We start from the raw sequence: 26,673 nt of genomic DNA, 5'->3' as shown, positions 1-26,673 counted from the left end.
CTAGGCCTCAGAGGACAGCTAGAAAGATGATGACCCCATAAGAAATATGTATTTTATAAGAAATTTCATAAGATTTTCAACTATGAACTACGAGGAAAATAATATATAGCACCAGCTTCATATGAGCATTTAGATACACTTCTACTTACAAAGTCACATGTTGTGTGTCATAAAATGTTGTCAGGACCAGCTCACGTGGCCAGAATGTGGCACAGCCTTCCCTCCGTAGGTCATCTTGTGACTTACTGAGGAGAAACAAGGTGACTTCAAGGTATAGGTCACACCATCCACTTTATAGATGAGGAACGTAGGAGTCCACAGCATCTCGCAGGTAGAACTCAATATAAGTCCTCTGTGTTGAATCGCATTGACCTAAGAGGTCATATGATTTCCATTAGTTTACAGAGCAACCCAAGGGCAGAAGTGAAATTGGAATTTCACTTGTGAATTTCTGAAACCTTGTTTTATTTATATATTTATTTAATCTGTTTTTTTCCTTTTTTTTTGGCCTAGAACCATCTTTCCCTTTGAAAACTCCCTGAGTGCCCCAGCATTATTTTCTAAAAGGGATGTATTTCTAACTGGCAGGCCCAATCGGACTGTGCGAAGTGTTTGCTACCTTCCATACTCACCCAACCCGAAATAATTGTCTCTATGTTCCTTTTACTGTCACCTCTGAAACAAGATGAAGAAACCAACGGTTTGCTTTAGAACGCATTAACTTCTTTATCACATTAATACTGACTCATATCTTATTTCCCACTTGCAGTAAGAAAACCATTCAAATCTTTCCCTCCCAGGACAATATCTTTAATAGCTTCTGTGTGTTTCCTATTTTTGGCTGTTTCTGTATAAACAGACTAATCTAATAGCATGCTGAACCATCTAACTTGGCAGAAATTCAGAAAATCACTCATTTCTATGGCAAGCTAGGATGCCAAGAAGGGGGGAAAAATCCCTCACTTTTATTGCAGAAAGATTTTTCTTAAAGTTGTCTTTCATGAACATAATATGTCTATCATTTGGAATTCTCTAGCACCCTGACTGGAAATTATTTACTGCAGAAAGCCACAATGGCAAACAAGACAGAAATATTCCCTGTACAATTTCTGTCTTGAATTCATTCGCCTAAAGGAGCAGGATGGTATGAGCACCGTTTTGTATGCTAGCATGGTTATGCAAGGTGGCGCTCACCTCTGGGGCATGCGCACAAAGCCTTTTTCATTGAGCCTAAGCGGTGGGAACATCATGGCCCCATGCAAAGCCTGCCAGTGGCCTGGCCTGCCTAGAGTCCTGCTCTATCGCTGGACCAGGAGCCTGTCTCTGGGAGGAGCTGTTCTTGCTGACATCCTAGGATACCTCCCACCCACTTTGATTGTTGTCCCTTATGTGTTGCAGATCCCAAGTAGTGTGCGGTGTGGCCTGAAGTCTGGGTTCCCACTCTGAGCTATTAAGCATTTTTGGAGAACATCACGAATCATGCTGATGGAGCCACTGACAACTCCGCTTTATGGGAACCAGGATCCCTGTCCTGGGCCCCACACTCTGCGCCCGTCCATGGCTCCCTTCTAGCTGTGCCTCTCCGCCCAGGAGAGGAATCCCTGGGGCCTGTCCACAAGCCTTGCGTGTCCCCTTTAAGGGTAACTGGGACCCCAGAACTCTCTACCCAGACAACTCCCAACCCACTTCTAGAATGTCATATGCCTTTCCGTATACTATTCTTTCATTTCATTTAGCATATATATTTATTTTATTTTTTAAATAGACATTACGTTTTTGATCAGTTGTAGATTTACACAAAAACTGAGACAATAGTACAGAGTTCCCATATACCTCACACCCAGTTTCTCCTATTATTAACATCTTACATCATTTGGTACATTTATTAGAATTAAAGAACCAATATTAATATATTATTATTATTCCAGAATCCCATCCAGGATACCACATTGCATTTAGTCCTCATGTCTCCTTAGGTTTCTCTGGGCGGTGACAGTTTCTCAGACTTTCCTTGTTGTTGATGACGTTGACAGTTTTGAGGAGTACTGTTCAGGGATTATGTCGGATGCCCCAATATTGGAATTTGTCTCACTTTTTTTCATAATTAGAGTGGGGTTATGGGTTGTGCGGGAGAGAGCACAGAGGTAGAGTGCTGTTCGCATCACCTTGTATCAAGGTCACATGCTATCAACAGCACTTATCTCTGTTGATGTTGACCTTCTTCACTGGCTGAGGTAGCATTTGTCAAGTGTCTGCACTGTACAGTTACTCTTTTCCCATCCATCCCATGCTGGTCTCTTGGAGGGAAGTTGCTGTGTGCGGCCCACACTTACGGAGTAGGGATTTATGCTCTCACTCCTTGTGGGCAGAGTATCTACATAAACTATTTAGAATTCTTCCGCATGGGAGATTTGCCTCTTTTCCCCCACTTATTTATTTATTCAGTCGTTTATTTGTATCAGTGTGGGCTCACGGATATTGATTTTCTACTTTGGGGTATAATCCACTACTACTGTATTTATTTTGTTGCTCAAATTGTTCAAGATTTGGACATCAGGAGCACTTTCAGTTGTCTCCTGTGTCCTTTTGACATAGCGCCATCATTGTAAAGTGGGTTTTTATTTTTCTTTTCATTTCCTTTTTTGTTTTGCTTTTGTCCCTCTTTCTCCCTCCTCCCATCCCACATACATACACAAAGGACAGCGTGCTACTGTGATTTCGGGTATCTCAGTGGCGTTTTTTCTGCTTTTATAAAAGTCACATTAGAACAGTGAGGAGTGTGGATGAGTTCTCTCTCTCATTGAACATTTACTCTACATGATTTAGGGACCTTACAGGCCGCTCTCTTTCTTAGTGTGTTTGCCACCGTACCTACCCCAGGGGATGAAGCTTACAACCTGCTTGGCCACACCACCAGGTCTCCAAGTCCCAAACGAAGCAGGCTGTCAAAAATACTCAGCCAGGGAGAAAACCTGAATCCTAATGCTGGCTCGGTCCCCAACTTGGGCATCTTAGTTTGACCTATGTCCTCTCTATGCCCTAGTTTCTTCACCTTCATAATGAGGGGTTTGCCTTGGCTGGTCTCCAAGGCCTCTTCAAATCCTGAAATTCCATGATACTACGAGTCTTTGAGTAATGGCTCAGGAAGCCAAAAAGAAGTCACCAATGAGACCTCAGGTGTTCTGTTGGAAATCGTGGTAAAGACACAGAGAAAAGAACAAAAATACGAAGAAAGAGGCAAAACTGGCCTCATAAAAGGAAAGAAGAATGACTGTGAGGTGAGGGTTGAGGAGAGAAGAACAGTTAACAGGGACAAGAAAGAAATAACTTTGGTGCTAATTCCTGTGAAAATTCTGGAACAAATAATTAAATACATAACTTCTGAATTTTTAGGAAAGAAAGTGGGGACCACTAAGGAAGAACATGAGTGGCATTTCTGTTAACTCTGTTTCACTTTCAAAAAGGTTACTGGACAGATAAAAGGTACAAAATAGAGTATATTGTGATTTCAGACGTGGTGGGCTTTGACAAGAGTGATGTTCCCTTAGACAGGTTTAATAAACAGTTAATAACGTCCAGATCAAGGGAGGCAAAAATCCTCTGGATGTGGCATTAGTCAAACCACGTCTGGAATCTTGTTTTCTGTCTTGAGTATCACCTGATGGGAGTACTAATGACAAACTGGAATGTGTCCTTAGGAGAATAAGAGTGATGTGGGCCAGCGCATAAGGAATGGGGTTGAATGAACTGGAATGTGTTTAACCTGAGGAAAATACAAGAAGCTGCAGGTTTTCGAAGGCTTTTCAAAGAGCAGTGGATGTTGTCTACAGTGGAATGAACATCCACACAGAGGATTTGGGCCCTTTGTTGGAGATGTAAAAGGAAAAGCTGGATGCTGGACCATCTGTCATCGCTTCCATCTAAGGGATACCCTTTTAGGCAGAAGGTGTGGCTGGATAAGAGCTAAGGCCTCTTCTCCTTGTCAGATCCTATGGTGTTAATGCTGCCTGAAGATTCTCTTTCTTTTCAGTTCAGTGGTTCTGAAACCCAGCCCCCTTTGGAAACCCCTTTGTTTGCTTAAAATACAGATTCCCATTCCCTGTGTGGCCCCTCTAATATGCTTGGTCCGGGAGTTAGGTGGCAGTGTGGGTGCCAGGGATCTGCATTTCTGTTAAGCTCCCAAGGCGATTCTGATACACCCTTGGAGCTGAGAAGCATCCTCCTACCGGGATTGCCAGCTCCTTAAGGATAAGAACCATATTTTCTTCCTTTTTTGTATGCCTCCCCATACAAGGATAATTACATAGCATAAGCACAGAAATGCTTGTTGGTGGATTTATTCCAGCAATTTTTTTTAGCTCTCTTTGTCTGGAACTTTGCAAAATAAACACCATGATCACCCCATGCTTTGTGAGTAGCATGCTAGAATGGAATTTCACTGTTTTAAATTGGGAGTCAATTTCTTGGTTTCAACTGAATTATGAAAGGAAGAGGAGAGACCCTTGGAAAAGTATGAATGTTGATGCTGAGGACTAGCCAAGCGCCTCCCTTCCAGCTGGTACCATAAGGGGTTAAGAGACTGGCTGTTTTGAACCTCTTATTAGTGATAGTTCCAGATCCCTCCTCATTGTGCATTTATCTTGCCGGGGGCATATTTAGGGGATGTTTCCATTCTATTTTATCTGCAAAATTACTTTCCATTCTGAGGTCTTTTGTATAAGTATTCCCTTGAACCCATTCCAAAAAGTGGATTTTTAACCCAATAGAGCATAACTGCAGTGTTTTATCGTGCATACATATTTCAAAATGTGAATGTAAGTAGATTTCGCAAAGTTAAAATAAAATTAAAACTTTTCTAAAGGCACTGCTGCTTGCTTTTCCATGCTGGACTTTTCCCTTTGGGATTTTTATGCCATTTAAAAGACTCTAAAACAGGAAGATTTTTCACTTGGGTCATTTTTTTTTTCCCTCCACAAGGGATGGGGTACAGAAAGCCCTGATGAGGTCTGGCCTTCCTTTGTCCTCCTGTAGCACGCTTGGTAGCAGAGCAGAATGAGTTCTGAATCTGTGAGTTAGTGCCATTTATAGCAGCATCATCAGTAAGATTTCTAACTGGCATCTCGCTTCCCTCCTTGCCTCTCTTGAAATCCCTTCTTCAGGTGGAAGCTAAAGGCCTTTCTCTAAAATAGAAATCTGATCTTGCCACCACCCTATTTGCCACTTGCTGCTTAATCCCCCCACTGGCTCTCCATATCCCTTGGGATAAAAACCAAAATCCTTACTAGACCCTGCAAGGCCCCTGCCAATCTCTGCAGCCTACTCTCACCCCACGCTGGAACCTGCCAGCCTCCCCCGCTCCTGTCACAGGGCCTTTGCACAGACTATTGCCTCTGTCTGGAGTGGTCTTCCCTTCCTGCTTTAGTTAATGAACTCTTTCTCATCCTTTAGGGCTCACGTGGATCATCAGTTTCAACAACTTGCAAAGTTACTTCATCTTTCCAAGCTGTGTTTTCTTCTCTGTACAATAGAGTTAATATCTGTATCTTCTTACTACGATTTTTTGGAGGGAAGTGAGGAATAAATGATATCATTCACTAAAGCACTTAACATTGTACTGGGCCCATAGTAGGTTTGCATGCTCTGAGTGTTAGCAGTCATTATTGAGCTGTTCTGCCACTCTACCCTTAAGTCTTTTTCTTTGGATTCTTCCACTGCTTATGCTGAAGAGGTTATTTTTTGGGGTGGGAAGGAGGGGGAGAAGGTCATAGAAAATTAAGCAAGGGAGGAGGAAATGAGGGAGGTGTTGATATAACACTTACAATGCCCTTAGCATACCAGTGAAAGACCCTCTCTTCCCACACTGCTATGGTCCGAATGAATATGCCCCCCAAAATTCATATGTTGAAATCCTAACCCTCAAAGACCATGGTATTTGGAGGTGGGGCCTTTGAGAGGTACTTAATTCATGAGGATGGAGTTTTCTGGAGTGAGATTAGTGCCTTATAAAACAGGCCCCAGAGAGCTCCTTAGTCCCTACACCATGTGAGGACACAGGGAGAAGATGCCAGCTGTGCACCAGGAACCCTCACTGGAACCCCACCATGCTGGCACCTTGATCTGGGACTTCCCAGCCTCCTGAACTGTGAGAAATAAATTTCTGTTGTTTATAAGCCACCCAATCTGTGGTATTTTGTTATAGCAGCCTGAATGGTCTAAAACACCGGCTTACTAGACCATGTTTTGGCCTAATGACCCCCTGAGTGTAAGGGAAAGAAAGGGCCATGGGAGAAGAGAGCCAACATCTATTATCCTCCTTTTACAGTGAAGAAATTGAGATTTGGAGAGCTTAAGTGCCTCCTGTGGGGTCACTCAGCTCATCAGGGACCGAGCAGGGATTGAACCCAGGGCCCTTAGATTCCCAAGCCTTCGTTCTCCCCACCATCCCCACCCTTTCTAACTCTGCACCAGCACAGTGCCTGTGTGTTCTGCACGCCTTGAAGACAGAACCACGACTCGGAACTTTGGTGAGGTCCTTCCTGTGTTCTCTAGAGCACGCCCCGTGACAAGGGCTTCCAGCCTTTCATTGTGCAGGTCTCTGACGTAGCAGACAGGCGTCTGGCTTGAGCGACGACACCACTACAAAGGTCCCCTGCTTTTCATAAACAGATGGCTGCAAGGCCGCTTCTCTAAGAAAGCAACTTGTGTTCTCTCCTGCGCGCTTTTATGCTTCACTGTGAAGTGCAAAGTCGAGCTGGCAGGCCTCTTTTTCTTCTCCACTTTATGTACGATTCATAAAGAGAGCTCGGCAGGTCGTGGGGTGTGCGGTGCAACCTGGACTGTGCTCCTGAGTGCATCACAAAGGGGCTGGGACCCGTTTCACTTTCCACGCGCATGTAGGTCAGCGAGGAGAGCAGGGGGAGAACCGTCCTGCAGAGGATTGTTTTTCTTTCAGGTTTCTCTTTGCTGAGAACAATTCCAGCTCTGCTGCCCAAAGGACCGTGTGTACTGTTAGTAGTCTGACCCCCTAGGGAACCCAAAGAGACAGCCTCCAGACCAGTTAACAGTCATGGGAATTACATGTGCATCACCTCACTTACCAGTGTTCCTGAGCCCAGAGGAGGCGCAGGTTGAAGATCCAGCCATATTCTTCTGCCCCACAGACCTTTCTTTACATTTGGAAGAACATTTCCGCCATTAGAGATTCACTCTTTCAAGTCTTTGAGAGCTTTACGTTAAAATACAAGTGCCCAGGGGAATAGGAACCCCATGAATTGTTGTCAGCTGATAGCTGACAGCTAGTTTAGTGTATAACTAGTATCTTGTTATAAATGGATGTTACAATACCCAAGTTTGGAAATGACGTGCTTCTGTTTTTTATCTATTTGACTGATGTTTAAGTCATCCTTATAATACCTCTTTCCCTTACCCACTCACTCATGCATGAAAAGTGCTCTTTGATTGGGAGAGCAAGTGGAAGCATTAAAGTTCTAGGGACTTAGAACTGATGGGGATGGGCCCCACCTGTCATCATCATACAGTGGGAACGAGGCTGAAGGCCATTGGTTTAGAGGTTCAGTACTAGGCTGCAGTGTGTGTGTGTGTGTGTATGTGTGTGTGTGTGTGTGTGTGTGTTTAGGTGGGATTGGGGTAAGTGTGTGTGTTTAGGTGGGATTGGGGTAAGTGCTGAATTTGTGAACAAAGAGGAGAAAGGGCTCAGAGCAGGAATGAACCTGTAAAGAAACAAATATTTACAAAGCTTCTACAGCATTCCAGACCCTGTGCCGTGGTTTCACTTGCGATGCCTCATCTGATCCTCACAGCATCCCTGCAGTGCAGACTTCCCCACTGTACAGATAGGAAACTTTGCCCAATGTCGTTAGATTTCAAATGTCAATGTGTCTGGTGTGAAAACCATGCTCTTTCCCCTCAGTATCTGCAGTGGAATGTTATCTGACTGAGGATTGGCTGGGATCTGGCTTGGGTCTACCAGAATTAGATGTATGAGACCCTTTCAATTTAAGCCTGAAGTATTTTGCTCATTGGGTGGACGCCTGGCTCTCCCTTTAATCCACTGCCCAGGAGGCCTGAGGGAGGATGGCAGGTGGACTTGGGTCTTAGCCACACTGCCTTAGGTCCTGATTGAGGGAGTCTGAGACAGCTCATCGGGGAGGAAGGGCAGGGGTTCTGATGGGCTGTTCTTGCCTAGAGCAGAGGGGAGACAGAATTGCTTGAAATGGCCTTATGGACTGAATGTTTTTGTCCCCCCAAAATTCATATGTTGAAACCCTTGCCCTCAATGTGATACTATTTGGAGATGGGGCCTTTGGGAGGTAATTAGGTTTAGATGAGGTCATGAGAGTGGGACCCTCATGTTGGGATCAATGCCTTTGTAAGAAGAGGAAGATAGAGATCTCTCTCTCTCTCTGTGTTCACGCACTGAGGAATGGCCCTGTGAGGACGCAGCCTGAGGCGGCCATCTGCAAACCTGGAAGAAAGCCCTCCCAGACACTGAATCTGCTGGTACCTTGATCTTGGACTGCCAGCCTCCAGAACTGTGAGAAAAAAATGCCTGTGGTTTAAGCCACCCAGTATATGGTATTTTGTTATAGCAGCCGAGCACACTAAGACACAGGGTTAGTGTTGTGTAACTTGCAGAATTAGAATTGTCCTGGGTAGACCACTTATTTTCTGTGAGCCTTGGGTAAGCCACTCGTCCTCTCTAAGCCTCAGTTTCTTCATCTACAAAATTGAGTGTGTTAACAGTCTCTTCCTCAGAGAGTTGTTGGGAGGATTAAATGCTGAAAATGCTTATACAGCAGTCTCACAGAGACTAACACATTAAGTGTTCAGTACTTAGCCAGCACCATCAACATCATCCGCATCATCGTCATTAACATCATTGTTGTCATTGTTGGCATCTTCGTCATCATGAAAAGCACTAGGGATCAGTTTGCCCTTGACCTGGGTGTCCGTGATGGAAAATCTGTGAGTGGCAGACACACACAAAACTCAGAAGTTGGCCTTTCCATGCAGGCATCAGTGATGGCCACTTTAGGGGAAAAATGCTTTAGAAACCAGGTCACAGAGGAAAGTGCCTCTTATTGTACAGAAGGGCCGAGAGTTCTGCTGTGGAAGTGTGGAGGGAGCCCGGCCTAATTGCATTGATAATACAATCCCGTAACTCATTCTGCCAACATGAAGGTGGATGGACGGTCCCCATCCTGGCCGCCAAACATTGCGCGTGTTTCCCTAGGAGAGGCATCTGCACTCCAACAGTGATTAAAGTGCCCTGGACAGGCCCTTGCTATTAAGAGTTTGTGGCTCCAGTTTAATAAAAGGTAATATATTAAAATGGAAACATATTATTGATAAGGACTAGACATGTTATGGACCAGATTAATGCTTTGATAATACAAAATGCAGGGAAAGGAAGCCGAGGGTTATTGAATACCTACTATGCACTGACTGCTCTGCTGGACACCTTAGAGACCTCACGGCAAAGTACCCCATGCCTTCGAATAAACCACATCTGGCCTCTCTCTGATATATTAATATATTTAATTATCAGACTTTCGGCATTAAAGAAGATTACAATAGAGGCATCCGGTTGACTGGGGAATAGTTACTGCAAACAATAAGCTCTTTTGAATAAACTGATACTGACTTAATGAGGTTTTGCTGTGTATTATTATTATTTTCCTGCTGGAAAATCGACTGACTGTTCTCCTCCACCATTCTCTGGCCTTTTGCTTACTAGTAATGACCCCCTTTTCTCTCGCTCCATGGGAACTTTTAAAAATCTAAATTAATGGATTTTTCAGCCTCAAGTTTCTGGAATTCTAAGCGGGTAAGTGCTCAATTACCGAGGCGTGCGAACAAAAGTAGGCGCCTTAGCTAGGAGAGTAAAAATAGAGAGGACTCTCCGCACCTTCCCTGGAGTTGTGCTTTTGTTTCTGGAAAAGGATCAGGAAGTATTCAACCTCCAGTTAATTTGGCTGCTCCTTCAGATCACTTCTTCCTGGTGCCGACATAAGCCCCATCATTTAAAGAATTCATGAAACCAGTCTGAGGGCCTGTGCATTGGGGAGGATTCCTTATCTGGCTGAAGAGGCTGGTGTGCTTTGGACTGGTTCCCCTCGTCTGCCCAGTTCCAGACAGGGGCATGTGCCCGTTTGAGACTGACTGATGGTTCATGCTACTTAGCCTGTCCATCCAGAGCACACCAAGGAACTTGGATAATAAAAAAGAAATAGCACGCACTGAAAGGCTGCCACACCTCTTACATTTCCTACTTACGCTCCCAAGAACCCAGTGATGATAAGCATCCCTGCCCCCACATTACAGATGAGACTTTAATGGTCCGAGCATCTGGTCCATGGTCATGTCACTCGTCAGTGGCCTTCTAGAACTTTCTACTGCCTCACACTCCCTTAGTCACTGACATCATTCTCAGAACAAAGAAACAAAGAAGAGGGGGCTGAAGAGGTTGGTTTTCTGGGTGCCCCTTGATAAATGGCACAGAGCTAAGCACATAGTGGATGCTCAAGCCCTTCTGTTTGAAAGGAAATTTAAGCTCCTTGGTGGGGGTGGGTGTCAAAGTGGAGGGCTGGGTGGGGACCTCTGGCCTGGGTAACATTCTCCTGGCCCAGGGCCTGCCACAGTGTGTGTGTGTCCCCACGTCCCAGCTGGTAGGAGCTGACATCAGGATACCAGGAGTTGGTATCAGCGTCTGTGAACCACCCTCTTAGGGGGAAGGCTTTACCTCCTTGGAGGGCCTTTCCTTCCTCTGCGTCGGAGAGAGGTTCCCGTGCCGGTTCCACCAGATGGACAGGGAGTCCCTTCCCACCTGCCACCTGCTCTGTGCACTGCTCGATCCCCACTGCCCCCAGCCCTGGGATGCTTGCTCAAAGAACCTCCTTCTCTCCTGGATCTCCGTGTCTCTTCCCCACTCCAAGCCAAGCTCTTCTCTTAGAGTACCTGCCCCGTAACCGGCACTACCCTCAGCGCTGTGCAAACATTGTTTCACATGACAGTTTTAAAAAACAGGAAGGTACTGTTATTCTCCCCATTTTACGGATAAGCAAACCAAGGCCTGGAGGGGTAGTGACTTGCCCGAGTGTCCCGAGTAGCCAGGGGCAGAGTAAGGATTTGAACCCAAGGGGTGGGCTTAGGCATCTGCATTTCTGGTTTTAAACCTCTCTCCTCAGTTGCCTAGCTCTCGTCATTCCCTGTCCTCCCCCCTCCTCTTGGTCCAGCTTTCCTTCCCCTACCCAGCTCTTCCTCCACCACCGTTTTTTTTTTCTGTGCAAAGAGCATCCAAAAGGCCCAGCCTCTTGGCCTTGGGTTCTGATAAGATCTGTCTCTGCTCCGTTTGTCTGAACTGTACCTGCCTTTTCTGAATGGCCCTGTTAATTGCAATTGACTCTCATAGAATGTGGAAGGCAGTGCTACTTGACACCAGACTAATGCTTCTGACTTCTCCTCGGTGCCCCCCGCAGCAGGCTGCAGGGGACAGGAGGGGGTCAGAGGCGAGACAGAGCACTTCTGATTCCAATAAAATACATTAAAGCATTAGAGCTTTTCTATTTTCAAGTCTCTCTCTCTCTCTCTCTCTCTCTTTCTCTCTCTTTTTCTCTCTCTCTCTCTCTCGTGTTTGGGAGGGGATGTTGTCATTTCTAGGAATTCACAGTAAAATGAGAAATGATTAGGAGATTTCACAGTTGTAGCTCCTGTGAAGATTCAAGTTTTTGTTTTTGTTTTTTTTTTTTACTCCTAAGCATGAAAAAGGAAAAAGAACTTTGAAGTATAAAATCTGAGTGATATGAGTCTAAAGCAAGAGAATTAATACCTCTGGGGAGCTGGGAGTGGGAGCTTGGTTTCCTGCAGACCTCTACTATGTGTCAGAGCTGCTTTCCTCTTATAATCTCCCAGCAGTCTTATGAGGGAGGTATAGAAATCCCATTTTAGAGGGAGGAAAACTGAGGCCGAAAGACTAGCTTGCTGTCCAGTGCTCAGTCATCATTGTTCTGTTTTGGGCAAGGGGATAAGACTAGGGGAAGAAACTCAGAGCCACAAGCCTGCATAGTTTGGTGGCCTTGGATCTCAAGATGTGCACATCGTTAAGCCTGGTAGGCTCATTACAAGGAGGCAGGCACTGTACTCCAACTTTCCCCTACGTTATCTCAGAGGAACCTCACGACAAACCTGTGAGGTCAGAATTACCCTCTTATTTTGCAGATGAGAAAACTGAAGCACACAGAAGGAGAAAACAATGTTTCCAAGGTCACATAGTTAGTTTATTACTGAACTGGGAGTAAACTCAGGGTTGGTTCAAGAGGACTGGGCAGGAGAAGTGGGGTTGAGGAGAGGCCCCCACCCAAACTCCAGGTGCACTGGGTTGGTTTCTCTGGATGTGGCCTGAGTGAGGGGAGAGATCTGCTAAAAGGGTAGAGCAAGGATCTGATGTCCACTGGGGGGGGACTAGGAGGAAGGCACTTCGAGGCCACAGTTTGTTTCCATTTTAAATTTGACATCATTTCAGAGTGCAGGACCACCCAGATAGGAGAGTGACAAGGCAAAGCTGGCAAACAAAGCTGGGTCATTTTGATTTGGATAAGAGGTTTGAAATAAAAAAAAAAAAATACTAGGCACACTGTATTGAGAAAACACATGGATCTTAATGATTCTAAGGAGGCAGGTGGAGAGTGTCTCTGAAGTTGCAAGTAGGAGCTTCATTAACAAATGAATTAATGCCATTTAAGGAATAGTGCACTTAAAAGTCCAGATTTCTGACTTCTCTTGAAGTATCAGAGTGCCACCAAAGGCCAGCTGCCCTGGGCTAGAATTCTGGCAGCAGAGTTGGTAGGAAGGCCCAGGGGTGAGGCGGGGGCTGCCCTTGAGGATGGAGTGAGGGCTCCCGGATTCCACGTTCCCAATCAGTCTGTTTCACCATTTATGCAACCTGCCTGGCCCCACAGGCTTTGAGTGTTCTACACCTGGAGTGGAATGAATGACTTTGGATCAGAAAGAACCACCAGCTGGAGACCTTCTCTGAACTGAGCATTAGTTTTCTCCTCTGTAAAATGGAAGCGCTGAAAGCCACCCACAGAAATGCTCTAAGGGTGAACTATGCTAGGGGCTGTAAAGTCCTTTAGTAGGTGCTCAGAAAGTTACGTAGCGACTCTACTTTGTTAACCACCTTCCCCACCCGCCGCACACACACCCAGTTCCTCCAGGGTTAAAAGCTTGAAAACCAGGAAGCCCGGAGAATTGTTTGGGGAGCTATAGAGGGAGGCAGGCTGGTGTGTGAACAGGTGCCTTCTCCAAAAACCATTCTTTTCCTTGGATTTCGGAATGACCTCCATAGAGAGCAAAGCTTTTTGCACCGTTGTTTATTTTTTCAGGTCTAAAGTTCCCCCAGGAGATTTTCCTAAAGGAAAAGCCGGAGGAGCCCCCAACCCAAGCCAGAATCGAACGCAAATATGACAATAGGACGATCCTGTGTAGAAAAAGCCTCCTTTTTAATTAGAAGCCTGGAAGGACATACCCTTTAATTGCTGCGCTTGTAGTGTCAGGGCTATCAATATTGGTGCCTCTTTCATTAATAAACTGGCAAGTCAGAAAGCTGCTGGAGTGGGAGCCCCTCCCCCATCCCCTTTCCCACCCCAAGCTCTACTTAATCAACGGCAGACTCGATCAAACAGGAAGAGAACATGTAAATCGCTGCATTGATTCTGCAGCCCCTAAATAGGTAGAAGGAAGGGAAACGTGAAAGGGAGCCTTCATCTGTTTTCCCACAGATGCCCCGGCTCTCGGTGAACCCGAGCAAGAGGTAGTTAAACGGCCCTGCAGATTGCCGGTGACTCGGGGAATGCCTGGGTTTATGTATGGATTAGCACAGTGATGGACCCTGAGTAGCAAAAGACGAAGACTAATTACCTGACAGAGCTCCCCTCCACTCGCCTGGGTCATTGAAATTAATTTCTGCTTTCAGCCTTGGCAGAAAGCAGCTGCAGAATTTCAGTTCAATACTCAAATTAACGGGGAGCCGAAATTATTTCTCTGCACAGGCAGTATTAGAGGAGTGGGTTACCAAATAGATGTTGATCGCAGACACCAAAGAAAGGATTATTCCTCCCTTTTCATCAAGAGCCTTAGGTCCTTGGAAAGTGCTAAAGGTGGGGGTCGGGGGAGAGTTAACATGTGCTGTATTAAATTGGGTGTGACATACCTGTGTAGGAGACCTCCTGCCCCCCAAACAATTTACACTTTCTCTCCATATAACAAGAAAGTTAATTTAAATACGTGGCTCTTCTGTATATACCCGAATTGGAATTCCTATCAAGGGATATTTGTGACTATCTATTCCATAGCATCCCATGTTGTCAGGAAGGCATTCACCCTTATTTCACGGATAAGGAAATGGATGGGGGGGCATAGGGAGCAGGTATGGGACGGGGAAGGGGGCAAGTGAGAGGTGGGATTTGAACCCAGGGCTTGGTCTCAAAGTTCATCTTTCTGTCTCTTCACCTTCCCTCTCCTTGCTCCTTCCTCTCTGGGCTCCACTTTCATGTCAGCCTCAGTGGGATCTAGCAGCTTTGTTGAGCACCATCTCTATGCACCAGGTCAAATTCAGTGCTGTCCAGGCCAACAGTTCTCACCTCATTTGTTTCTGTGACTTTCCCACCACCAGGACCCACCTGATGGATGAGATTCATAGGCACGTTCTTGCCATGGGCTTCTGCCAGCTAAGACGGCTGTGGGTCCACAGAGAGGTCTCATTTTGACCACTATTTCTTTTCTTCCTGCCGAGTTGTTCCACATCAGGATGTGTTAGTGGGGAATCCTGGGTGTGAGGCACATTCATCACAGATGCAACTCTGCCCAGCCCTTTAGGGTCGGGACATAGTTGAATAGTTAGCCAAATTCTGGAATCCTACAGTCTGGGTACAAATTATGTCCCTCATCCTACTACATGTAAAACCGTGGGATTATTGCTTATAATAGTAATACTATTACTAGTACCTACTAACACTAATACTAGTAATAGTAATATAGGTAATACTAGTACTAGTACCTACTAAATGGGGATTCTCTAGGGATTAAATTAGTTAATGGAAGCCAAACACTTAACACCATGCCTGACACATAGTAAGCTCTCCATAAATGTTAGTGCAGCTATTATCCTGACCCTAGTCACCCACACTAGATAACCCAAGGTAAAGGCCTCCTCTCTGTTTGCCTAAAATGGTAGAGAAGCTCTGTACAGCTGTCCAGACCCAAGAAAACCCAACAGTGCTGGAACTTGTAGTATTCATAGCCACTTCTTAATGCTTTTTTAATGCCTAAAGACTCAAAAGAAAACAGGTATTCTTAGAAAATAGTTACTACTTATCAAATACTTACCATGTGCCAAGCATACTCATATTTATCTAAAAAAAATCAACCTTGACAAGGTTTTATAAATTGTGAAACTGAGGCTGCGGGAGGATCTATGACCAGCACAGGCACCCCACAGCTGGTTCAGGGGCAGTGCAGGAACTGGAACCCTGGTCTCTGTGTCTCCAGATCCACAAGGCAGCCGTGTGCCCATTTGTGCTCTGCTGAGTCACCCAGGAGTAGCAATTAGGCCCCTTCTAACATGTCCAGCTTTAAACCTGTGACCTCGAGGCGAGTGACTTCCACATCTCATTACCAGTCCCCTGAGCCCCCAGCCCTCAGTGGGATGGGGAGGTTAATCAGCTACACACTGAATCTGCTTATAAGGCTGTTTCATGTACAATTTTTATATCTTGGCTCCTAATAATGGTCCCATTATAAATGGTTGTCTCACTATGATATACTGGTTCCTCACCTTCTAGGAACTGATTTAAAAGGAAACCCCAGACATCTTGTGCCCACAGAGTTTATTCATATTGCTTTTTGCTTGCTCAGCAGCTGAAGTGGTGTGGAGGACAGCCCCCCTTCAAAAAAAATATTGTCTTCGCAGCATGAGGCAGTTGCCATAATTAGTAACCTCTAGCTCACTTGATATCTTGATGATACTTTATGAAAACAATCACTCCTCCTCCGTGTCCCACATCCCCCACTCCCCAAGCTTCTGATCAGACAGGAGGTGCCAGTGGACAAATTCTCACCCCTGTGTCTGTCATCTTCCTGCTTAAAGCAACCAAAATGTTTTATTTCTAGGGTGACTTGGGAGAAGAGGTCATAGGGGATATATAGCATCAGGGAGTGTATTGTCAAAAACCCTGGGCATATTTATCCCACAACTATTTGTTTAGTGCCTATTATGGGTCAGGCATATGAATATACTACTAGGTACAGCAGAGCAGAATATATGAGAATAAGACACATCCAGAAAATCTGGAATGCATGTTAGGAATCTAAATAGGCATCTAAATTGAAATTACTAAGGAAAATTACACTTTATGGAATTCTTTGTGCTAGTTATTAATATATGGATGAGCTTTGGTTCTAGTCCTCAATGAGTTTAAAATCAAGGAAATCACTAGAGTGCTTTGTTTCCCCCAAAGTGGGGTTGCACTGAATATTTAAAGGGCTTTAAATTTTTCTCTGAACTTCAAGGCTAAGCATTATACATTCTAGCCTCAATGACCTTCTTTGCTGTTCTCAGAACATGTCGACCTTTTCCCTATCACAGGGTTTTCCGTATGCTATGTCCTCTCCTGCCGTGGTCTTCTTCCCATCCCTGCTATGGCTATCTGCTCCTCTTCCTTTTGCTCTTGGTATAAATCCTTCTCAAAGAGGCCAATCCTGACCATCTGTGTTAGTTTCCCATTGCTCCTGTAACAAATGACCACAAACCTGGTGGCTTAAACAATATGAATGTATTCTCTTACTGTTCTGGATGTTAAAAGTTAGAAATGTGCCTCACTAGGCTGAAATCAAAGTGTTGGCAGGGCTCGGTTCCTTCTGGAGGCTCTAGCGGAGAATCGGATCCAGTTTCTAGAGGCCGCTTGTATTTTTTGGTCCGTGGCCCTCTTCTTCCATCTTCAAATCCGGCAGTGTAGCATCTTTGTATCTCTCTAACTCTGCTCTTTCTGTCTGGCTTTTCCTTCTGTTTAGGACTTTTGTGATTCCATTGGGCTCACCTGGATAATTGAGCATACCCTCCCCATCTCAAGAACCTTAACTTACTGACATCTAGAAAGTCCCCTTGGCCACGTAAAGTCATATATTCGCAGATTTCAGGGATCAGAACCTGGTCTTCTTTTGGCACCATTATTCTGCCTACCACACTATTCTAGCTAAATAAAGTAATGCCCCTCCATTCTCTATCTCAGCCCTGAGTTCCTTGGCCTCGTAACACTCACCACAATTTATATATTTTATACTTTATTTTTTGGTTTACTTGGTTTTTGCCTGCTTCTCCAATTAGAACATGAGCTCACTAAAGGAAGGGGCCGTGCCTAGAATCTCCTTCCTTGTCTGTCCCTTCAGCCTAAACTTACTCAGCTGTATCAGTTGGGCTGTCTTGGTTGTGAGTGAGAGAAACGTCACTCAACTGGCTGAAGCAAAAAAACAGAAGGAGGGCATTTACTGCCTCATGTAAGTGAAAACTCTAGGGATATAATTGGTTCAGGCTGCACTGAAATCTTGTGCAAAACACCTTTGGGTCTGTTAGGGAAGGGAATGGATGCCCACCTGCTCTGTGCCAGGCACTGTGCTGGGCCTGATCTCCATTTTATCAAACTTTCACTGCCCCCTCCAATGAGGGTGGACATATTCTTCCCATTTTGCAAAATCATACTGTTCCCTGAGTGCATACTAAGCATTAGGCATCACATCGAAGCCCTGAGACTGTCACCTCCCTTATTTCTCAAAACAGCCCAAAGGGGGACTCAGGATCTTCCGGCCGGTAAGTGGCAGGTGTAAACCCTAGACCCAAAACAGAAGCTTCTAAAACAGGAGCTTCTAAAACAGAGCCAAAAATGTATTGGCAAAGCTGGTGACATTGAACCGAGTATTTCTGCCTTTTGGGGATCCCAGCCCTTTTTCTAAAGAGCCAAAGGCCTTTATTGCTATTTTTCTAAAAAGCAGCATTAGTAATCACTTTGGCAGAAATTTTATACGAACAGCGAGCTTTTCTTTTTCATTTACTTTAGCTTAGTCTTTTCCTTATTCATTTGGCTTCTTGAACCCTTCTGTCTGTACACCATACTTACTCTTATTCACCCAGAACAGGTGTGTGGCACCTTGGAGAAGATGAAGCCAGAGAGAAAATCAGTCAGACAGGAATTATGTTGAAAGATGACTGAATAAATTACCACCTCCCAGGAGCTGTATGAAAAACAGCTATTTCTTGAGGATGTCAAAGCACCTTTTTCCTCTCTAATTCACGCGTATCCCTGCACAAAGGCCCATTGTGACAGGGAATCTGTTTCTAGACTCTGTAGCTCTTCTGAGAGCATGATGCCCGTGTAAGGAAGCACTGATGGGTGGTCGCCCCCTCTATCTGCAGCCAGCCGTCTCCCCTGCACTCAGTGCTTTGGGGAAGAGTTTGCATCACAGTCCTTTTCATGGACAGCTCTGGGGTAAACAGTAACTGGTCACTGGGTGATCTTGCTAATGAGAGTCTGAATTTACAAACGGACAGTAGCCAGACCATATTGATCATAGAACTCTGACCCACAAGCTCTGCAGCAGCCAGCCCAGGAGGCCAAACCACACCCGCTGCAGCATTCAGCCAAGAATGGTCAAGACTTGCTCAGTAACGCCCACCTTCCCAAATTTTTGTCCCTACTTCCAACTCAGAGCCAACCAGAGAAAGCCAAATATGCTCTCAAAACCAATCACGCAGGATGCCTTGCTTCTAGTTAGCTGCCTCCAGCTTCCCTCTGCCAACAGCCTCCAATCAAGGCACACCTGAAGTCATGTGTGGTTTAAGATCAGGGATACATTCTGAGAAATGCATCATTAGGTGATTTCGTTGGTGTGCTAACATCATCTAGAGTGTGTTTACATGCACCTAGATGGTAAAGCCTACTACACACCTAGTGTGTACGGTACTAATCTTATGGGACCACTGCTGTAGATGCAGTCTGTCATTGACTGAAATGTTGTTATGCGGCACATGACTGTATAAAGCCTTCCTTTCCCCTGCCTGCCTTTGAGTCTCTGCCAAACACTCCTGTTGATGGCTGACTCCCCTGCTATAGCAAGCTTTGAATAAGTGGCCTCCATTTGTTCTCATTTGGGTGGCCTTTGTTTATTGCTACACTAATGTTGCACACAGCTCCCCCTCCCCCACCCCCGTATATGAACACATGCCATGACCTTGATCTTTCCCACCTCTTAGTTTTCTCCTCCTCCCCCATTTATCCTTCTCTTATGGTCCTGCCCACTTTTGACCTTGGTTAAAATAATTTGTCACTATTATTACAGTATTATTTTATGTATTGAATGTCTACGATGTGCAAGGTGGGTTCACTCACCATCTCGTTTAACCCTTAGGGAAACCTCACAAATATACTCTCAGCCCCCATTTCACGGGCCTGGTTAATTGACAGTCAGGGGAATTAAGTGATCTTGGCTTCCCCAGGTGATAAGCCACAGCAGCAGTGAAGGATCCAAACTCATGTCTGTGGTTGAATCTAAGGCCCTGGCTGCCATGTTGATCTACCTCTCTCATCTCACTACAGTTCCCTGCAGGGCAGGTTCAGGTTCTGCTGTAATTTATCTGTGTATCCCTCACGACAACTAGAGGCTAGTAGGACTGGCTTAAATGTCTGAGGAAGGAGGGAAGAGGGAGGAGGAAGAAAAACAGGAAGAATGAACCCAGATTAAGGAAAGAAAAAGTGCTTGGCTAAATTGCATAAAAGGAATCTCATTTTCCCTTTTAATAGATTACCACATACAATGACCATAATGTGTCTCTAATTTCTTCAAGACATCCTTTGAAGATGAAAAAGTATGTGTATCTGCTTAGCATTCTTTTTGTCTTTCTGAAGAGTGTACTCAGACCTGTAAATATACAGATAATTTCCTCCTTAAATTCCACGAGCTGGAAATACCACCCACATTCCAAATGAACACAGATCCAATTATTAGTTTTCTCCTCCTCTCCCATTTGTCCTTCTCCTATGGCCCTGCCCACTTTTGACCTTGGTTAAAATAATTTGTTACTATTGTTAACTGTTGTCACCTGTGTGAAATTGGGGTCCTGGTGCCCGCTGTCCGCCATGATGGCAGCCTGTTCATGAGATGTGTGATATTCGCCCAGTGACTCAGCCTGAACCCAAAGCATTAGTGATATGAATCCAGGATAGCCCCGTTCAAATGCATTTTTCATGTATAGGTTGTTCACTGTAGTCTTTGAGATTGTGCAATTAGCATAGGTTGTCATAGTGATGTATTTATTATAATGGAGGTGTTCTTAGGAAACCAGATTTAATAGTTTTAAATCAGAGGCCAACATGGGCTTTTTGGAATTCCATTCACAGTAAATTTTATGCCTGGTGAAAGGTTATGGAATGGGTTTCCATGCCACATCTCGCCTGTCCCACAAATCTCAACTAACCTACAAATGTCCCACTGTGAATTTTTGCGAGTCAGCCACGGGGTGCAGACAGAAAATTTCAGAGTTTGTACTATCACCTATGTGGCACACCTTCCAATGAAAAAGGAGAGGGGGGAACATGGCCTGGCTGTTGGGTTTATATTCTAAACCCTTATAACCTTAATGGAGAATCTTGTAGGCCCTGGACTGACAGGATTTTGGCTTTTCTTGTGTTCAATTGATAGCCCTTTGACTGCTGAAGCCATTGCCCATATGTTCAGCTATCGTATTCATGAGGAAGTTGGACCCCTCACCCAAGGCCCAGGTACCTGGCATCCCTTAGTTGGTATCAGGAGCCCACAAAAGTTTCTTATATTGTAAGCGCCAAAGTACACCGTCTTTACTTAAACTGCCCTATTTCATGTGTGTGCATCCCCAGCATGCTTAAACAGGAAAGGCAGGAGAGAGAGAGAGAGAGAGAGAGAGAGTGTGTGTGCCACAAGGTGCCAGAAGGCTGTGGTTCCTTTATGTCTACAGAAAAGATATAATGATTGAATTAGACTCTTAAATATCTCTGGATGTCAGGTTGAATATAAGCAGCTATTCAGTGTCTTACTCTGGCAGGAGAACAAGTCCTCTGGAGGTGGGAAGCCATGCAGGTACCTGGAAGTGTGAGTAGGTTGTTAAAATGGTATCAAAGATGGGCTAGAATGATGCCAGATTCTATCCGTGATGCTCATCCCATGTCAGGGGCTAAACTCTTGCCTTTACCTGCTACATACTTAGCAGTTCCTTCTGTTCACCAAGAACCTCAGTGCATATCCCTCCAGAGACCCAGCTCACCTCCCCAGGCCATGTCCTCTGCCTTCCCCTCTGCAGGTTGGGTGCTTGGCTGAGGAGTGTAGCTCAGATTTCCTAAACCATGAAAGAGAACTTGTTCAGTATCAAAGAGCAAATGCTTTGGAATCAGACACAGCTGAGGATGAAACTGGATTCTTCCAAATTGATTGGTTGGACTCATAATGAGCTTTACTCTTTCTGAGCCTTAGTTTTATCATCTCTAGAATGGGGAGTATTGTTAGCTATTACCTGATGGCGTTAGATATAGTGTAGGTAAAATGTCTGGCAGAGTTCCAGGCACAGAGATGGTCGCTGTTATCAATTGCCTTATTACGATGGTTATTTTTGGCCAAGATCAGGTATAAGATGAATGTATGATGAACATTCCTGGGGCTGTTTTAAAGGAAGTATCTATAAGCCCTCAGGATAAGCCAGGAGTCCAGAAGGCAGCTTGAGAGCAAGACTCCAGGTTACTTAAAACACATTTGGAAGCTATGCCCCATGAATGCCAAATGCGGTCGTGGACGCTACAAAGGGCTGTAAAGAAAGCCATCATAAATCATACAGACCCCTCGGCAGCTCACTCTCCTCCCCAAGCTCCAGGCACAGCCATTTCTCAACCAGTTTGGGGTTTCCCTCTGTGTCATCCAGACAGCTGCTACCGAGATCAACTTCCAGGCAAGCCTCCCCCCACCCTCTAGGACTCAGGATTTATCACACTCCAGAATCGGGTGCTGAGGAAAAGATGCCGAATTTCTTTTCTTTTTAGATTCTGACTTCTCTGTGACAAAAATAGAATTGGTAGATAGGCAGATATTTTCTTTATACATTTTATATTTTTATTAGATTGTAAATTTCTTAACCTTTCTTAACTGATGACCTAAGTAAATTATTTGAACATACCCAAGCATAGAACTTGATTTGACTTTTTTTCCCCTCCATCAAGAGTCACTTGTTACTTGGAAAGCCAGTTTTTATTTTTTGATTATGGTAGTAAATAATATGCATGGTAGAATAAGGAGAAGGAGAAGAAAAATAAAATGTTCCATTAATTCCACTACCCTGAGTTGATCACTCTTAATATTTCGTTGTGTGTTCTTTTTTTCTTTCTTCTGAGTGATGGCATTTGTTTCTTTTTTTTTTAACAAGTTGGGCTCATAATCTATGTGTATGTATATATGTATTTATGTACATATATATATCACTAAACATTGCTTGGAAAAATACTTTATGATTTCATAAAATTGCACCATATGAATGAATTGTATTTTATTTAATCATTTCTCTATTGTTGGATAGTTAGGTTGTTTACAGTTTGGGCACTGTATTTTTAAAAATAAGAACTGAGGTTTATTATATTATTTACTTTTGCCTCATATATTTTGTAAAGTGAGCAATCAGTTATAATGGATGACCTCCCCAGTATTCTTTCACCTCCAATGATTAATCTAAACCCATCGTGCTAAACTATGCATCTTGCCAGTGATTGGTTTAGAAATAGACATGCAACCCAATCCTGACCAATTAAAATAGAGAGCGCTTCTGGGAAATGTTTGCTTACTCCTAAAATAGATACACAAGGAAGAGATGGACTTTCTGCTTCCTCTGGACATTGACTCGGCCTGGACATGCTTGACTGTTTTGTACTCAAGGATCATTCAAGCCTGAGATGCTGACTCTGAAGGGGACAGAAGAACGAGGGAAAATCCCTGTGTTCACTGTGGCGTCGTAGAGCTGCTGATTCCTCTGTGCTTGTTGCCTGTCTGCCTCTAGGCTCCCAGTGGTCACCAGATAAGCTATTTTGAGTTGGGTTTGAATCATGCATCTGTCACTTGTAGGTGGACACATCCTGAATCATTCAAGAGGTGTGAGCAAACATAAACTCTTCATACTGCAGACATCTACAGAAGGAGAAGCAGAGATGCAGAGAGGTGAAGGTTTGTCCAAGGTCACATGCAGTTTTGGGAACCCAAACTAATACAGAAACTTCTTTTTAAGTCATCTCTTTGTTATATAAATCACAGTGCCTTCTCTCAGGTTCCAAGGACCCCTGGACGTTGCAGTTGTATTTTCTGGTGTGTGTGTGTGTGTTTGTGTGTGTGTGTCTATGTGAGTGAAAGCATGTGCATATGTGTTTATCTCAATGATAATCTAGAAAGATTAATTAAGCATATATGGATCCTCTGAGTGACCACCTTAAAAATAAGCATGGCCACATCAAAATGACTGTGTTTGCATCTGGTGTTGGTGGTTATTTTGGCATAAGTTTATGGCTTTCTCCCAGTCTTATGCAATTTTTTCAACCAGCCTGCACAGTGGTTCTTATCAACCTTATTTTACAAACAAGGAAACTGAGGCTCAAGGAGCTTCACTGATTTACCTTGGCCACACAACCCCCAAGTTGCAGGCCTGAGAGTTGAACTCGGGTCTCACTCCCTTCACAACCCATCCTCTGCCTCCCCCTGCTTCTCAGGGCACTGGGACATAGGCACTAGATTTGGTTGGATTACCTAGGATAAAACAGGTTATAAAATGCTGCAGAGCAATGCCTTTCCTTTCTGAGAACTTGATATAATAAAGTTGGCTTGGTCTCCTCAGCCTATATCTTGAGGGAACAAGTAAATTAAACACGTAATTATATCCATAATGTTTTTAAAAGTTAGAAGATTTAAATATATGAATCTCATCTGAGTGTGAAGCCTTTTGTCTGCGGTGTTTCCTGCCAAAAGATCTCTTGACAGGAAATAAACATTAAAATAATCTTTAATCCTCTGTCTGGTCTATTACCATTAACAATTGATGCGCTTTAATTTTGTGGGATTTTAACTACAAAATGGAACAGCTAAGTAGTGATAATTGGGTTTGGAATTATAGGGTCATTTATATCAACAGAGATGCAAGAGGCTGGGAGGGAGGGTGATTAATTATTTACTATTTCCTGGTTGTGGTTCCTATTATAGAATTTTCTGATATGTTCTGCTGTGAACAATTATCACCAAATGAAAGTAAACAAATCTGTGATCTGAAGCCTTATTTAGAAGTTAGACTATATTTAGGTGATATGGGCTTGATTTTCACAGACCCTGTGGGCTGTGTGTCTTCCTTCTTTCAGGGGCTCACGGTCTCTGGATTTGAATATGTTATCTTTCTGCATCTTAAACTCCAAAATGCACAGCCCTAGGGAGATGCCTTGGTTTGCTGGGAAAAAAAACAAACCCAACAGCATTGAGTCACATCACAGTTCAATACCAAAGGCATATTTGGGAGGGGGTCACGGTCTGTCCTTTCCTGTATCTCGTTTGCTTCATCACAGTGTGGGGTGGGAGAGGAACAAAATTATTGTATCAGCTTGAGAATAAAAGTTAGGCTTTGCTGTTTCTCTTTACACAAGCACGTGTGTGTGTGTTCAATGCAGGACCACCTCTCTGTGCCTCAGTCTCCCCTATCATTGTCCAGTGGCAAATCAACACTATCTGATCAGGACTTTGTGGATGTGCAACACCGCTCCAACATGCATTTACTTTCTCTGTCCCCTCTTGGTGACACACATCCACAGAGCACATCCCCATGTACATCTTGCTTGCCCTCCCTACACATGACTCCTTCTGAAGCCAAGAACCAAGATCCTCAGATAGATTACTCTGACATGTGAAGATTGATGGGTACTTGACATAATGTGTTTCATGGGAAGCAGGAAGACACTTAGGGAAAGAATGTGGATACAGGCCATTCCAAGAGTCACTCTGACAATCATGGCTTCTGGTCTATCCTCAGACTCGGGAGTGTCAGAGCATTTGAGTGTATGTTTGATGAGTGAGTTTCCCTTCTTGGTGCATGTACTCATTTAATTCTGGAAATAATGCAGCCCCCTCCTAGTGCTTTCCGGCTAAATGAGTAACACCACCATTCATCCAGCTGCACAATCCAAAAACCAGGCTGCCATCTTGACCTCTTCCTCTCCCTTACCCCGAGGTGCATGTCCTGCCATCACTGAGTTGTGTCACTTTTACTGCCTTGAGTCTGTCCATGTTCTTCATCTCCACCATCACCACCCTAGTTCTGCTTTCCATCGTCTGTTGCCTGGGTCAGTGCAGTAGATCTTCTCTGGTCTCCACGCTCCTAAATGCCCTGGTTCCACAGATTGGAAGGAAATAGTAGAGATAACAGGGGCCTTAGGGCTTCTTCCCCAGCCTCTAAAGGATTCTGTGTCACAGCTCTCTGAAACGTGTTAAAAACAACAATGGACCAGCTTGTCCGTGACAGAGTCCAGGTGGCTCCCTGCACCTGGGATGCACACTGGTGTCGCTAAAGCAAGAAGACAGTCGAGTTCACGGGCCGCAGGTCCAGACGCACCTCTGCTTCTCCGTTAAGGCGTGACCCTGGCCAGGGGTGGAGCTCAGAGCCCTCTTCAAGAGTGTGCTCGGCATTTGCACTTGGCAGTCGGGCCCTGGTTACAGATCTTAGGCCCCCTGATTTTCCCAGCATGTGATTCCCGATGAAGATCGAGGCCACCTTGCTTTTTCTAGCCTGGGAGGCAGAGCCAAGAACTGCTTGAGGCTCCTCCTGGGGGCCACACTTGACTCTTGATTTTGTTGTTGTTCTTTATTATTTTTAGCTCAGTTTCATTTTGGGGAGGTAGGGTGTGGATGTTGGTGGTGATTGTTCTCATTAGGATAAACCGTGTGGTGCTGGACAAACTGCTCTTGTTCTCACCTCGGGAAGCAGGACTCGGGCCAGGTGACTGACTTTTCACCTTATGCTGGAGTTTCTCAGCCTCGCACTACTGACTTGTGGGTCGGATAACTCTTGGTTGTGGGGGGCCTTCCTGTGCATGGTGGGATATTTAGCGGTAGGCCTGTCCTCGACCTGCTAGATTCCAGTAGCATCCCCTCCCTCTCAAGTCCTGAAAAACCAAAAATGTCTGCAGACATTGCCAATATCCCTTGGGGGGGTGGGGGCACATCGTCCCTAGTTGAGGACCCCTGCTTTATATCCTTCTCAACAGTTTTGATGTTTTTTCCCCAAGAGAAAGCATTTATAATAGCAAAATAATAAAAAAAAGAAAGTGGTACTAAACCAAAATAATATGAACTACTACTTAAGTCATGTTGATTATGTGCCAGGCCTTTTCTAAACACTTGCTATGTATTCACTAATTTAATCCTGACAAGAATTCTGTAAGGCAGTGTATTAGCGTCCTAGGGCTGCTGTAACAATGTACCACAAACGAGGTGGCTTAAAATAACACAAATGTCTTCTCTCACAGTTCTGGAGGCCAGAAGTCTGAAATCAAGGTGTTGGCAGGGTTGGTT

General features: G+C 44.6%; 1 protein-coding gene across 5 annotated transcripts in view; it reads left to right on the top strand.

Moving 5' to 3' along the window:
* WWOX (WW domain containing oxidoreductase) overlaps positions 1–26,673 on the top strand; it is a 950,804-nt gene that overhangs the window by 447,137 nt on the left and 476,994 nt on the right. The window contains exon 9 of one of the 5 annotated variants that reach the window (XM_087419899.1): positions 1,399–7,625. The exons of the other annotated variants lie outside the window; for them this stretch is intronic. Coding sequence (XP_087276025.1) covers positions 1,399–1,446 — 48 coding nt within the window. The 3' untranslated portion in view covers positions 1,447–7,625. Of the gene's footprint in view, positions 1–1,398; positions 7,626–26,673 lie in introns of those variants that run through there. 5 annotated transcript variants of the gene reach the window in all.

This window comes from Ceratotherium simum, chromosome 30, assembly GCF_057802395.1.
Source record: "Ceratotherium simum simum isolate JZ-2026a chromosome 30, ASM5780239v1, whole genome shotgun sequence".
Taxonomy (NCBI): domain Eukaryota; kingdom Metazoa; phylum Chordata; class Mammalia; order Perissodactyla; family Rhinocerotidae; genus Ceratotherium; species Ceratotherium simum.
Note: the sequence above shows the minus strand (reverse complement) of the source record. Positions and strands in the feature narration are given on the sequence as shown.